Here is a 16,793-nt window from a genome sequence, read left to right as displayed (position 1 = left end):
TGCGACATGGTTTCTAACATTAAGTCCTAGTAAATGGCTATGGGATGATTTAGGTGAATATATTCGTGAAGTAAATGGATGGCAAAACTCCTCATTGAATACCAGTGCACTTGTTGCTAAAGATACTGTATCAACGTCGAGATTTCTTGATAATAAATTTCGGGCAATGCTTGATTTTCTTTGTTCCAAAGATTGTTCGATTGGTGAAGTGAAACACTATTTTTGGCGACGAGAATATCAAGGTAGATGTATACAACATTTTCATTTAATAATTTGGATTACAGATGCACCGATTTTCGGTGAATCTTCTATTCAAGAAATTTCTAAATTTATTTCACAATACATAAGCTGCAAAATGCCAGGTAAAAATATTTCACTACTATTGTACAGACGCGTTGATACGCATCAACGACGCAAACATAATGATTATTGTCTACGTTCTAAAAAGTAGGACGTAAAGTTGTTCGTAGGTGTCGGTTTGGATTTCCTCGTCCCATTACTGAAACAGTAAATATGAGAGATGTGCCAACTGCAATAGCAGGTAGAAAACAATTAAAACATAAAAGCAGATTGTACGATCTTCCTCGAACAAATAATGAAGTCGATATTAATGATTATAATCCTGCTATTCTTACTGCATAGGAAGGAAATATGGATATACAATTTATTGGTGAAAAGTCGACATTGCTCACTTGGTACGTTACCAAATATTTGAATAAAGCAGCGAAAAGTGAGTTATCTGATTTTGATCTTGCGGATTGTAAGAATGATAAAAATAAATCATTGGCAAGTGTTCTTTGGAATTTTGCTTTACGATCCATAAGCAGTAGAGAATGTGGGGCTCCTGAAGCTGCTGATACATTGCTAGGTATTCCTTTATATGGCACTGATCGAAATACGACGATTAAGTGGTTAGATGTTAATTTAATACGGCAGAGGAAATTAAAAAATCGTAAAGAAATTGAAGCTCTTGATGATGATTCTACAGATATATTTTATCCATCTTTAATAGATAATTATTATCCGAATAAACCGGAAGAATTAGAATCTGTGTCTCTTTATGAATTCGCACAAGGTATGATATCACGACAATCGAACCGCGAAATAATATTATTGAATACTATAAAATAGATAATAGTCATTACCTTAAAAGGCGACAACGTGGATATCTTATTAATCATTATAGACATAATGTTAATAATCGACCGGAAGAATATTTCTTTTCATTACTGCTTATGTTTAAACCATGGTGGAAATTGGAGGATCTTAGAGATAGTTGTAATATTTATGCGGAATCATTTCATAAAGTAAAACTACATCTTACGCAGGCATTGCAATACCATGAAAAGCTAGAAGAATTAAAAAAAGCATTTGAAACTGCGCAAAAGTTAGTTCGGCAATTATATGAAGAATTCCAAAAAAACGTGTCTCAGGATGACCCTGACAATCCGATAGGCGTTCAAAATATAGAAGCTGGTGAAGCAATGCAAGATTTTAGAGATCTTGGCAATAAAATAGATGACAAAATTAATGTGTCTCAAATGATAGCAAAATTAAATACGGATCAGAAAAGAATATTCGATAGAGTCATTGATACTGTAAGGTCAGATAATTCGATATTACGATTGTATGTTAGCGGAGAAGGTGGAACTGGAAAGAGTTTCTTAATTAAAACAATTAAGTGTTGGATAAAATGATATCTCAAAGATACCGCTGTAGCGGCACCTACTGGCATAGCAGCGTTTAATGTAGACGGTTTGACAGTTCATAGATTGCTTTAATTACCTGTTGAACATAGTCTTACTACAAACTATAAACAATTGCCTGATCATGTGTTAAAAGTTTTACGAGCAGATCTCAAGGATGTTGTTCTTTTTGTGATTGATGAAGTGTCAATGATATTTAATTTGACTTTAATGTACATACATCTTCGATTGTCTGAAATATTTAATACTAACGATTGTGAAGACGGTTGGTTCGGTCGAAAGCACATTCTTTTATTTGGCGATCTGCTTCAATTACCTCCTGTACATGAAGATCCTATTTTTGTACGATTACCAAATGACAAAATTAATAAATATGTGGGTTCTTTAACTGCTGTTAATTTATGGACTACATTATTTGATTATGATGAGTTAACGATCAATATGCGTCAGCAAGGGAATGACTCTTATCGACAGTTGTTGTCAAGAATTCGTATTGGTTTATTGACAAAGTCTGATTGCGAGATTCTTGAAAATAGAAAAATATCGTTTAAAGGTGATTCTTTTAAATCAAGATTAACCGAATTACGTAATTTTATTAATGATTTTCTGTTGGACGTTGTTTGTTTATTGCCTACTCGTCATATGTGTGATGTTCTTAATGCTGCAATGTTAAACCGCATTGCTTCGAAAGAGATATTATTAATTGCCAAAGACACGATTGACTGTATACCATATGTGAGAAAGAAAGTATCAAAAGTATTATCGAATAATGATGATGATAATTCTAAAACTGGACTTTAAAAAGAAATTGCAATTAAGATTGGAGCAAAAGTTATGATAAGGCGTAATATTGATGCTACTTTAGGTCTTGTGAATGGTACAATAGCTAAGGTAATATCAGTTGTACAAGATACGTCTACCGATGATGTAGAAAAAATAAAGCTTCTTTTACCATCAGGATTAGAATATTTAATTGAAAGAGTGAGCGTTAAATTTGAAGTGGTGGATAGAGCGTTTGTTACTAGAAAACAATTTCCATTGTGTCTGAGTTATGAAATCACCATTCATAAAAGTCAAGGATTGAGCTTACAAAGTGCTATCATGGACATAGGCAACTCTATATTTAATTGCGGTCAAGTTTATGTTGCATTATCACGAGTAACGTCTCTAGAAGGGTTGCATTTAATTAACTATGATCCTTCGTCAGTAACAGCTGATGAAAAAGCTATTAGGGAATATAATCGACTAAGAAATAAGTACAAACCAGAAGCAGAAATAATTACTGTTGCAAAAGAACGCTATCGCAAAGTGAAAGATGTTCCATGGGCATTGTCAAAAGTAATTGCTTCAATTCAAGAGAATTGTCAAAATAAAAATCAAAAATTACGGCAAAATGGTGCTTGGGTTTTACATGGTTTACAAACTACACACAATGTTTCGTGTTATGCAAATGCAGCATTACAATGTCTAATGCATTTAAGTCCTATTAGAAAACAATTGGTGAAGTGTAATAAATCAGATGTTTTAAGAATGTTGATGCATCGATATGAAAATGGAATGTGCAATTTGAATACATATGCAGTACGGCAATATTTAGGAGAACCGTTTTCAATAATTGTAAAACGTGATGTGTTTGAGTTTCTTACAATCCTGTTAACTAAATATGATTGTATAAGACAACTGGTAGAGCATCAAGTAACTTCTACTAGTCGATGTAAATCTTGTGATTATACAAAGGAATTTACTTGTAACGATGTAGTTATTTCAATACCTATTAACAATTTGGGAAAAAAAGCTATACTCTTAATGATTTATTAAATGTTACAGTTTCACATTGGTGTGAATCTGATGGGTCATGCGAACAGTGTACAGAAAATGATATTTTGTTTAAGACCGAATTAACAGTAACGAAAGATATAGTTATTATTCTTTTAGTATTATTTTCATTTCAAGATGATAAAATGGTGAAAGCAATACGTAAATTTAATATACTATTTAATTATATTATTTAATGTACTATTCCTACAACTAAAGTTTTAATAGCTGGACAAACGTATAAGCTTATGAATGCTATATTTCATAGTGGTTTATGTATTGAGGATGGTCATTACACGAGTATATGTAGAGAAGGAATGTCTAGTAATTGGACTGAAGTTGATGATGCACAAATTAAAAAAAGACAATGGCCTAGAGGTGCTAAAGATATTTATATATTATTCTTACAAAAACTTGATAGCACATAAAGTATATATTAGCTCCCGTATATATACAAGGATCGCTTTGCGCCCGTATATATACAAGGATACAAGGTCGCTTTGCGCCCATACCGGGTTGGTGAGAGTAAAAGAAGTGTTGCATAGTTGCAAAATTATACTGTAATAAAGTAAGTAACTAATAATTTAGTGCGAAATATCATTTTGCTGATAATAAATGTTATTAATGCCGTTAATAAAACGAAGAAAAAAAACTACAAAAGTAATGATATCACAACAAAATTACCTTTTTAAAAAAAGATACAAAAAAGGCGCCAAGTATACGCGCGCGAAAAAAAAAAGAACTACAAAAGTAATGATATCAAACCATTGCGCCAACTATAAAAATGGGTATTTATGCAAATCAGAAAATCTATTATTTTATTATTAAGTATACAACATCCTATTCCAATCCAAGCGTTGTTTTAATTCTCTTTAAATATTATTATAGTATTTTTTCACAAAAATGTATGAAATCTTCAAATTGCGCCAAGTGCAGAGAGAATTTATCGAAAATTAATTATTGTACTATTTAAAAAACTCAAGCGGTAGTATTGTTCTCAATTAGAAAGAGAATATATGTATATATTGTTTTGAAAAATTATTGTTGTACTACTTTTAAAAAATAAAAAGTGATACATATCTTTTTATTGTCACTCTTCCTCTTCCAATCCAAGTGGTAGTAGTTTTCATTTATAACTTGGATTTTAATTTGTTTGAATTCTAATGGAAGGAATAGAAAACGTAATAGAAAAGAATAAAAGAGGTTACAGTACAAAATGTAAAAAAAACAATAGTTAGTTAGTGCAAAAAACTTGGCGCTGCTAGACCGAGTAATACGAGAAATGCTTTTCTCTCTTTCATCGTTTAAGGCCCAATTTCTTCACCTCTTGATAACTTTATCCAAAAGATATCTCGTAGAATCAGTTTTCTTCACCTTTGTAACCTGACAGAATATGGTAATTTATAATAACATTCTAGACACTTTGTGTCAAAAGTGAGTAGTATGAAAAATAGCTATCCGTTAAATACGTAATCAGAGGTTTCAATAAAGAAAACAAATTTTTAGTTATCTGGAAGATAGCTATTGAGAGATATGAAGAAACTGGGTATAATAGTAGGTGTGTATGTTCTCTCTCTCTCTCTCCATCTATCTATCATCTATCTATCTTTCATCATTAAATGTAAGCTGTTTGTCAAATTTAGATTAGATTTAAGTTTTATATATAATAATATAATAAGCGCTTATGCATGCGTAAAATTTCTTGGATTTCAGTTTTATATCTGAACGAGCAGCTTGAGGTTTTATATAAAGTGCATGCGTGCGTTAAGGGGCGGTAGCGAGGTCTAGCAGCGCCAAGTTTTTTGCACTACCTAAATATTGTTTTTTTTACATTTTGTACTGTAACCTCTTTTATTCTTTTCTATTACGTTTTCTATTCCTTCCATTAGAATTTAAACAAATTAAAATCCAAGTGATAAATGAAAACTACTACCACTTGGATTGGAAGAGGAAGAGTGACAATAAAAAGATATGTATCACTTTTTATTTTTTAAAAGTAGTACAACAATAATTTTTCAAAACAATATATACATATATTCTCTTTCTAATTGAGAACAATACTACCGCTTGAGTTTTTTAAATAGTACAATAATTAATTTTCGATAAATTCTCTCTGCACTTGGCGCAATTTGAAGATTTCATACATTTTTGTGAAAAAATACTATAATAATATTTAAAGAGAATTAAAACAACGCTTGGATTGGAATAGGATGTTGTATACTTAATAATAAAATAATAGATTTTCTGATTTGCATAAATACCCATTTTTATAGTTGGCGCAATGGTTTGATATCATTACGTTTGTAGTTCTTTTTTTTTTCGCGCGCGTATACTTGGCGCCTTTTTTGTATCTTTTTTTAAAAAGGTAATTTTGTTGTGATGATAAACGACGTTGAACCATGCAAGAAAGAAATAATAATAATGTGCTCGTAAACCAACAACAGGAAAAAATGCACGATACAACTATAATCGTTGTTTTAACATTACGTGAATATATTGAAATGATATGAACGGGAATCCACCAAGAAAGATCGTTAAACACATGAAACCGTATCAACTGATTGCCCTGCATCCAGACAAGGGGCTTGACTTTGCTGCTATGTTCGTGATGCCGTAATGGCGGTCTCTCCAGAATGAGCACTCCGAATCGAACGGATCGATTCACCGCCGAAAAGCGTATGATACTTATCTCCTCGTTCTTTCGATTCGTAACTAATCTGGCTGATCAGGTTCGTCAGTAATCGTCTCGTGTACAGTGATTCTTTCTTTCCGATTTGATCATCAAAACCTCTTTGGTCAATTCCACCGCCTTCGATCTCTTCAGTCACACACGTGGGAAGACAAAAAGAAACTGCCACGAACAAAAAAGCTCCTTCTTCCTCCTCCGCTTGTTGGTCCGGTTGCTAAGAAACTTGAATCCGCGCGCCGCGGCGAGTATTCCTCCGCGCCTACGCGCTACGGTCGAACGGCCGCTCTACGCGCCGGGCATTCGCGCCCGCTATCGATAGTATCGACTGTTTCCGATACACCAGACGATCTGAAGTAATGTCTTAAGATGCTAATACGACTGTTTGATTGGTTTCAAATATCTTATAATTGTACTTAAGATGGTCTTAAATCAGAATCAACAATGAATATCGGCTAAAGGGTAATAATAAAGTAATAGATTTTCTGGTTTGCATAAATACCCATTGTAGTTGGCGCAATTTGTTCATATCATTAGTTTTGTAGAGTCCTTTTTTGAAAGAACTTCAGGCGGGTATACTTGGCGCTTTTTTATACCTTTTTTAAAAAGGTAATTTTGTTGTGGTATAACTAACATAATTCTATAATTTTATTGCAATATCATATTATATTATATGAGATACATAATGATATATACAGCCATGTATGTGTCGAGATATTTCAATTAAAAAAATTAATGTGTCAATAACTATATCCGTGTTAATGATTGTATCTCTTACCCTATATATATATATATATACACACATACACTCATATATATATATATATATACATACAGGGTGTCCGGTAACTCACGACTCGACGCTCGTGAGTGGATAAAGAGGACTAAACTGAGTGGAAAAGTCCTATATCATTTTGCAATTTTCACAATAGTTAACAAGTTATTAATTATTAAAAATCGTGCTATTAGTCCAGCCTACCGCCGAATGCAAGCGCGCGGCGAGATGCGACCGCCTAGCGATCGAGTGCCTAGCGATCACAGTGGCAATGGCTAGGCATGCCATTTGTAATAAACAACTTCTCGCGCCTAGCAACTTTGATCGCTAGGCGGTCGCATCTCGCCGCGCTCTTGCATTCGGCGGTAGGCTGGACTAATAGCACGATTTTTAATAATTACTAACTCGTTAACTATTGTGAAAATTGCAAAATGGTATAGGACTTTTCCACTCAGTTCAGTCCTCTTTATCCACTCACGAGCGTTGAGTCGTGAGTTACCGGACACCCTGTATATGTAAGAGAGAGAGAGAGAGTAAAAGATCGAGAAATTTTATATAATATTATATTATATATATGTAAGAGAGAGCGAGAGAGTGAAAGAGCGAGAGAGCATATACAATATAATGCATATATAAAAAGAATAAAATTTCTCGCTCTTTCACTCTCCTGCGTGCGTGCGCGCGCGCGTGTGTGTGTGTGTCACAGTAGAGATAAGGACTCCACGGTTCGTCACTCCCATAGTATTTAATGACTCCAAACCATCTCTGCTGTGCGTGAGCGAAAAAAAACTTTCTTATAGTGTTTTGGAAAGCTCTCGAGATAAACTACAAAACTATGCAATAAAAAATAGGGGTGTTCGTTTAAGAAATTAACGGTAACCTTAACAACGATATTCAAGGTCATAATAATATTACAATGTAATGCGCCATATAAAACGCTGCAACTTTTATATGAAACATTTTTTCAAAAATGTGTATTTTCGGAAATATTCAGAGGTTTCGATACTTTTTGTACACCCTATATATAAGCCAAATACCACTCACTCACTCACTGACTCATCAACGTGCAGCCCTAACCACTGCACATATCGACTTGAAATTTTAAGGGTATATTCCTACTATCACGTAGATGCTCACTAAGGGAGGGTTTTCCGAAAATCCATCCCTAACGGGTGAGAAGGGGTAAAATGTGTTTTTATTTAATTCTACACATAAATATCGCGGGCAAAGCCGTGACGGGGGATGCTAGTACTGTATATACTGTTTCCAATAAACTCGATGTTATTATAAAGCGGGGCAAGGATGCGATCGTTAACGGTCTAAAAACTGGAATTGTATATTGTTGCAGAAATAATCTTAAGCCCCCCTCATTCATTCGGTGTCGCCACCCTTGACGCGAAGACCGCGCGCGACGGGTAAGGCGCCGCGCCATCAGACGGGCTACTTCGTGAATAATTCAGTCTTCGTTATGCCGGCAATGACCTGACAGCGAATGCGATCTCTTTTGTGTAGTATTAGCGTATTAGTTTGTTAGTCGCTCAGAAGGTGCATCTCACGGTTCGAAGTGCTCAGCTCGGTCCGTTAATCGTTCAGCTCATTCGTCCGCGAGTTGCCTGTATTTATAGAATCTGATAGCCCGCGCGAAGCTCACCCGGCACATGCGTGCCACGTGCATCGCGAAGCCGGTTCGATCTCTCATCGGCGATCCACGGATACGGGCCGTATTAATATAATCTGCTCGCCCGTGCGATTTGCCACTGTAAATAGTGCACATAGTGACCGCTCAAATACATTGTGAATCTCAAGATCAGTGTGTGACACTGTGTGACTCATTTCTACCGCCCGTTGCATCCACCTGTTCTACGTGCGCATTACCATCTTACGCGCTTCTCAAACATATATAAAAGTAATTGTTTGCACTGTGACGCCTGTTATATTGGACAGACCAAGCGACATTTAAACACGCGTATAAGGGAACATGTGTCAGATACTAAAAAGCATGACAGCAATCACTCAGTAAACATAGACTTTTTAATAACCACGATTTTGACTGGCACAAGGTTAATATTTTGCACCATGAGTGTCATCTTAGGAGAAGAGAGATTGCCGAAATGTTCTTTATTAAAAGACACTAACTCGATAAATTTACAAAGAGATACTGAGAATCTGCCTGTTGTTTACGACACACTTCTCAAAAACACATAGCATTGCCTCGTACTTGCTACTTGTGGGAAATATTGACAATAACGGAAACCGCCCCGATGACCTTGACCTTGACATATATTGTCAAGGTAACCCTTCTGAGTGACCTTCAAAAGGTTTTAGCCGTCGCTCATTGTTTATTAAAAAGTTATTAATAAAAGAAGTTTAATAATTTTGCACGAATTTTCAGCTGTCCACGTGAAGCAAGGACTTGAGTTTTACATATATTACAAAGGTCACCTCTCCGAATAATCCGCACTTGGTTTCACTCTTCGCTCGTTCTTTGTTAAAAAGATATTAACAAAAAGTTTAATAAATAAAGCATAAGTTTAGGATACCATATACGTTAAGAGAGAGTATATTTGATGGAATTTTAGCTTTAAATCAGAAATAGGTTTTGGTTAGGTTATATTTTCTGAAACTGGAGCCCCAGACACATACGCTCGTTGTCAGCCCGCTTCGCGGGAGGGTGGGGGGAGGGGCAAAGCCTCCCGCCGGGGCCAGTATAACAGAATTCACCGTACAGATTTTGATCACCTGGTACACGGCACGGAGCCCCTCCCCCCCCCGCCCTCGCGCGAAGCGGACTGAAAACGAACGTATGTATCCGGGGCTCCAATTTCGGAAAATATAACCTAACCAGGGTTAGGTTAGGTTAGGTTAAAGCAGAGAATACTTTGTATTTAACTGTTTGTGCTTTTGGTTGAAGTGAAGAATACTTTGTACTTATATTAAAAGGCACTATTCTATATATTAACGATTCACTGCTTTAAATGACTTTCCTTCCTTCGTTCATATACATATTCGACGTTTACATCTTTCAATATTCAACCTAACTACTATATTTTCGAAATTTGTTTGGTTAATAACTTTTTCATAAACAATGATTGACGACGAAAACCTAGTGCGGGTTGTTCGAGAAGGTGACTTTTGTAATATATGTCAAGATCATGTTCTTGCTTCGTGTGGACAGCTAAAAATTCATGCGAAATCATTAAACTTATTTAGTAATAATTTTTTAATAAACAACGAGCGACGGCTCAAACCTTTTGAAGGTCACTCAGGAGGGTAACTTCTATAATATGTCACGGTCAAGGTCATCGGGACGGTCTCCGTTATTGTCAATATTTACCGTCATTTTTAGTCAGTAAGTTACATAATTTATTTATTTTTGTTTTGCACGTTTATTTCTTTTAATTTTCCTTGTAATTGTTTACAGCAAATGACTTAAGATTTTATATTGAAAGTTGATACACTTGATAAGAGTCGAATCGTTAGCTGAAACGTTGTGTACGTAACATCAATAAAGTTTGCCAGATTGGTCGGAAGGAGGGATTATTATTATTATATTTTGCCTGACGATATAAACTTAACTCCTTAATTGAAAAAGATAAGCTCTTTCTTACTGTTTTTCACTGAATATTAACAAAATCAGAATGATTTCTGTGTCAATTCTTGTCGCTAGCTGGAAAGAAGCCATAAATTTCGGAAAATCTATTTATTAATTTAATTTAAATATATTTAATTTAATTTAATTTAAATAGAATAACTTCCATTAGCTTAGAGCTTTGTAATATATGATTGTTTTTGCCTACTATTTGTATAAAGTATCATGGGACGTAAAAAGGGCTCAAGAGATCTGAAAACATCAGAAAATATTTGACTATTGAGATCAACAAAAAGACAACGATCTAAACATTCATACGAGATGGAGAGGAATCCGGAAAGTATATCTGCACAAAAAATTAAATTGCAAAAAAATATACTGCCGCAAGACAGTTCTATTGAGTATAAAATTTTTAATTTTATAACAATATTGCTGCTATTTCGGATTTTGTGAAATGTGTGTAATGGTGATGTGAAATTTCAAACAATAAGTACGCATAGACTTGTATTCAAGGTAGTGTATGCAACAAATGCCAATTTCAATATATTTCTTCGTGTCCCTACATCGGAACAACATATGAAATTAATGACGATTTATATTTACAATGAGAGTACTAGAACTCGGTATAAAAGATGCTTAAAAGTCTTGCCGAATACACATTTACATGCGGCGATAATAAATAAACTTCGTATTAAAAAGATAGATCTGTGCGCGCAGTAGAGCATCTGGAGCAGAAGGGAACAAGACAGTACAGACAAAAACAAATTGAAGTTTTAGAGGCAGCAACTAAAGAAAAATTATTATATGGAACTGTTATAATGGACTTATATGGACCAGGAATCGACAACTCTGTATAAGTTGAAAACTTAATTTTTTATCTAGGTGTAAACTACATGCAAAACTTTAAACCCATTTTTCTCAAATTCACATTTTCAAAGTCGGTGACCACTACAACTAAAAAACTATTTGATTCAGATTGTGCCAGGTTTAGTTTAGAGGTGAAAATCTAAGATCCAATGTGGAGTTTTTCTTATTTTTTACACATAACTTTTTTTACACATAAAATACGAACGGTTTTTTGACCGAAAAAGGATGCTTCACCTTTCAACCGCCGCCATTTTGCCGCAAATTTTTCGAAAATCTGCCTCTCATAGGATCTTAAATAATTTGATAAACCTTACGTTTAGGGGAGGCACGCTGATGACCTTGACTTTGACATATATTGTCAAGGTTGTCACGAACGGCTTAGTGAGGGGCCTGACGTTTTCTTTGGTTTCGTCAACCCACCTCTGTGATCTGTTGTCACGAACGGCTTTTCGTCACTGCGATCTGATCGCGATGATTATTTTATTTACGGGAGATGGAGGAATGTTGTTGCGCGATAATATCACCGAATTTAGATAATTTTGTAACTTTAATATAATGATTTTAATAATAACAATACAACTCCTTCTTTAATCGGACTAACACTGGCAATTTATTGTTTGAACTCACAACGTTTCGACCGAACTTCCGGTCCTTTTCAAGTGACAAAAGAATGGTGATAAACATAAAGAAAGGTCATTTTCTAAAAAGGTAAAAAATTATAAAATATAAAACTATAAATTAGGACTCATCGTGTTAGAATAATATATGTAACTCACTGCCAGAAAACGCCTTCCAACTACATAAATATTCGAAGATAGTGAGGAAACACTTCCGACAATCACGAGTCAAGCAAATAACTGTACCAAGCCGGGCTATCGCTATGTACTGAACAAAACAGAATCATAAATACCAGGTAAATTCTCTGTGTCCTTCATCAAGTTTATCGAATGACGATGTCTCTTAATGAAAAACATTTCAGCAATTTCTCTTTTTCGACGATGGCTTTCCTGATGTAAAATATCAACATTCAGCCAATCAAAATCATGGTTGTTAATTATTCTGTGCTTGCTGACGACAGAGTGGTTGCTTTCCTCACATCGTTCATATGCTCTCTAACCCTCGTACATACATGTCTTTTGGTTTGGCCAATATAGCAGGCCTCACAATTAGCGCAATTAATTTTATACACCACATCAGTTCTCTGACATGGTTTCAACGCATCTTTACCGCACTTAATAAAATAGTTAAGTTTTTTCGTTACTCTGTGTACAATATCAAGATTACATCGTTTAAGGAGCCTTCCAATGTTCTCGCTTAATCCCCTCACATACGAGATAGTTATCAAGTTTTTGTTCTTATAATTGTTGTGATTGTCATTCCTGTCATTGTCCGTTAAATTCTTGTATTTAATATATTTCAGTCTACGATTTAAGTGTCTATTAATAAAATCAAGTGGATAGTCATTGTTGAGTAAAGTAAATCTCACAATATTAATATTAGACGAATGAAACTTGGCGTCTGCTAACAAAATAGCTCTGTCTGTCAGGTTTGTTATAATGCCGATTTTTTGTCTCAAAGGGTGGTTCGAGTGGTAATTAACATAACGTCCTGAATACGTCGGCTTGCGAAACCAGTTAGTAATTAATTTGCCATTATCACGAATGATGGTGGTGTCTAAAAAGTTAATAGATGTTTTGTTAATCTCAATCGTGAACTATAATCTTGGATGGTAACCATTAAACACATCTAAAACTTGTTGAATTTTGTTATCAGGAAAAATAGCAAAGATGTCATCCACATATCTATAATAGATCCTTAATTCAAAGTCAAGTGCACCAATACAGTGCGTCTCAAGGTCGTCAAGTACTATGTCCGCAAGAATGGGGGATAATGGTGAGCCCATGGGGCTGCCATAGATCTGTTCAAAATACTGTCCATTAAAAGTAAAACTAGTCAAGTCGAGTATCAACTCCACCTCAATAATAATTGGTCAAGATTTAATTCAAATTTGATAACACTTCTTATCATCTGCCACCTGTTTTCAATCGCTCTCCTGACTAATTCTTTAGGGATATTCGTAAACAACGAGATAACATCAAGAGAAACTAAAGAATGATCTGGTTCATATCACAATGTCGTGACGAATGATAAAAGCAGGTGGATAATGAATTTGAGCAACAAAATTATTCCTGCGGAGATGTCGAACATTCTATGTCTCGGTGAGAAATTTAGTTTACCTATTGACAATGAGAACAAAATTGACAGATTGAACGTAACTGTGGAAGTGATTAAGAATTTTGAGAGTAGATTTTTGGACGTGCCAAATGAGTTGATTAATGAAACTCGAATGTCCATCTCTAAGTTCTAAAAAAGTTTTTGAATGGTAAACAACGCAGCAATCATGTGGATCATCACATCTGTGATTCGGTTAAGTTGTGTAAAAAATTTGTAAACGATAACAATGACCAATTGATAACAAGAGCGGATAAGGGCCGAGTAACAGTTATCATGGATAAGGTGTCCTATATCCAACAGATGAATCAGATGCTTAATGATTGTACCACTTATAAAAAACTAGACAAAGATCCAATCAAGCGGTTAACATCTAAAGTGAACAGCTTGTTGAAATCATGGTTAGATTTAGGAATTATTGACAAAAAAACCTATAAACAATTGCAGGTAACGAGCAGTAACGTATCCCGATGCTATGGTTTACCGAAATTACACAAACCAGGAGTCCCTTTAAGAATCATTGTTTCTGCTGTAGGTAGTCCTGTATATAACGTTGCTTATTTTCTGCATAAATCCTAGCGGATTCCGTTTCCAAACCTAATTCTCATATACCGGATAGCTGGACTTTCGTAGAGAAGATCCGTAATTGTGATATTGAACCAGATCATTCTTTAGTTTCTCTTGATGTTATCTCGTTGTTTACGAATATCCCTAAAGAATTAGTCAGGAGAGCGATTGAAAACAGGTGGCAGATGATAAGAAGTGTTATCAAATTTGAATTAAATCTTGACCAATTATTATTGAGGTGGAGTTGATACTCGACTTGACTAGTTTTACTTTTAATGGACAGTATTTTGAACAGATCTATGGCAGCCCCATGGGCTCACCATTATCCCCCATTCTTGCGGACATAGTACTTGACGACCTTGAGACGCACTGTATTGGTGCACTTGACTTTGAATTAAGGATCTATTATAGATATGTGGATGACATCTTTGCTATTTTTCCTGATAACAAAATTCAACAAGTTTTAGATGTGTTTAATGGTTACCATCCAAGATTATAGTTCACGATTGAGATTAACAAAACATCTATTAACTTTTTAGACACCACCATCATTCGTGATAATGGCAAATTAATTACTAACTGGTTTCGCAAGCCGACGTATTCAGGACGTTATGTTAATTACCACTCGAACCACCCTTTGAGACAAAAAATCGGCATTATAACAAACCTGACAGACAGAGCTATTTTGTTAGCAGACGCCAAGTTTCATTCGTCTAATATTAATATTGTGAGATTTACTTTACTCAACAATGACTATCCACTTGATTTTATTAATAGACACTTAAATCGTAGACTGAAATATATTAAATACAAGAATTTAACGGACAATGACAGGAATGACAATCACAACAATTATAAGAACAAAAACTTGATAACTATCTCGTATGTGAGGGGATTAAGCGAGAACATTGGAAGGCTCCTTAAACGATGTAATCTTGATATTGTACACAGAGTAACGAAAAAACTTAACTATTTTATTAAGTGCGGTAAAGATGCGTTGAAACCATGTCAGAGAACTGATGTGGTGTATAAAATTAATTGCGCTAATTGTGAGGCCTGCTATATTGGCCAAACCAAAAGACATGTATGTACGAGGGTTAGAGAGCATATGAACGATGTGAGGAAAGCAACCACTCTGTCGTCAGCAAGCACAGAATAATTAACAACCATGATTTTGATTGGCTGAATGTTGATATTTTACATCAGGAAAGCCATCGTCGAAAAAGAGAAATTGCTGAAATGTTTTTCATTAAGAGACATCGTCATTCGATAAACTTGATGAAGGACACAGAGAATTTACCTGGTATTTATGATTCTGTTTTGTTCAGTACATAGCGATAGCCCGGCTTGGTACAGTTATTTGCTTGACTCGTGATTGTCGGAAGTGTTTCCTCACTATCTTCGAATATTTATGTAGTTGGAAGGCGTTTTCTGGCAGTGAGTTACATATATTATTCTAACACGATGAGTCCTAATTTATAGTTTTATATTTTATAATTTTTTACCTTTTTAGAAAATGACCTTTCTTTATGTTTATCACCATTCTTTTGTCACTTGAAAAGGACCGGAAGTTCGGTCGAAACGTTGTGAGTTCAAACAATAAATTGCCAGTGTTAGTCCGATTAAAGAAGGAGTTGTATTGTTATTTACCCTGGCGAATAAAGGAGTGTGTTAATAATAACAATTGAACGTGATCCGAATTTGCATACCTGTGATCACTGTGAAGAAAAGGCGCGTAAATCCGTCGATGGGATCGTAAGGATCAAGTCCGTACGTCCGGTGCCATCGACACCCTCCTGAGTGACCTTCAAAAGGTTTTAGATATCGCTCGTTTATTAAAAAGTTATTAACAAAAGAAGTTTAATGATTTTGCACGAATTTTTAGCTATCCACGCGAAGCAAGAACATGATATTGACATAAAATATGCAGGTTATCGTCCGAAGTAACCCACAGTAGGTTTTAGTCGTCGCTCGTTGTTTATTAAAAAGTTATTAACAAAAGAAGTTTCGAAAATATAGTAGTTATTTTGAATATCGAAGGGCATAAATGACTAATATACATACGTAGGCTGCTGGAAAAGATTCTGCAATCTAGTACTTCCAGTGGCGCCAACGTTCTGCTACTACCATATCCGTAAAATTAGACGTTTCTAACCTATAAGTCAGTTGACAGTTTGTACCTAGCCAACTAGTTTTGTTTGCACAGTATTTTAAAAGAAGTTTTTTTGTGAGAAAATGAAAATTTCGCGTGAAAATTTTCGGGCAATGATTTTTTACGATTACAAATGTAGCCTAACTCCGAAACAATGCATCGATCTACTTCATTTGACTTTTGGGGATGAAGCACCATCCAATAAAACTGTTTATAATTGGTTTGCCGAATTCCAGCGTGGCCGCACCTTTCTTAGTGACGAATTTCGTGAAGGTCCATCCACGTCTGTTACCACTAATGTTGATGCTGTGCGTGAAATGATTAAGCGAGATCTGCATGTGACATATCGCGAGATTCAGGCATCCTTGGGCATTGACATGCCCATGAAAGCAATACACACGATT

General features: G+C 35.1%; 1 protein-coding gene and 1 pseudogene across 4 annotated transcripts in view; both read left to right on the top strand.

The window, feature by feature from the left end:
• The window catches only part of LOC105287899 (odorant receptor 49b-like), a 133,411-nt gene that overhangs the window by 92,278 nt on the left and 24,340 nt on the right, over positions 1 to 16,793 (top strand). Inside the window, exon 6 of one of the 4 annotated variants that reach the window (XM_026970384.1) lies at positions 10,404 to 10,512. The exons of the other annotated variants lie outside the window; for them this stretch is intronic. Within the exon in view, the coding sequence (XP_026826185.1) occupies positions 10,404 to 10,415 (12 nt within the window). The 3' untranslated portion in view covers positions 10,416 to 10,512. Of the gene's footprint in view, positions 1 to 10,403; positions 10,513 to 16,793 lie in introns of those variants that run through there. 4 annotated transcript variants of the gene reach the window in all.
• On the top strand, positions 888 to 3,635 carry LOC113562097 (annotated as a pseudogene).

Source organism: Ooceraea biroi, chromosome 6, assembly GCF_003672135.1.
Source record: "Ooceraea biroi isolate clonal line C1 chromosome 6, Obir_v5.4, whole genome shotgun sequence".
NCBI lineage: Eukaryota > Metazoa > Arthropoda > Insecta > Hymenoptera > Formicidae > Ooceraea > Ooceraea biroi.
Note: the sequence above shows the minus strand (reverse complement) of the source record. Positions and strands in the feature narration are given on the sequence as shown.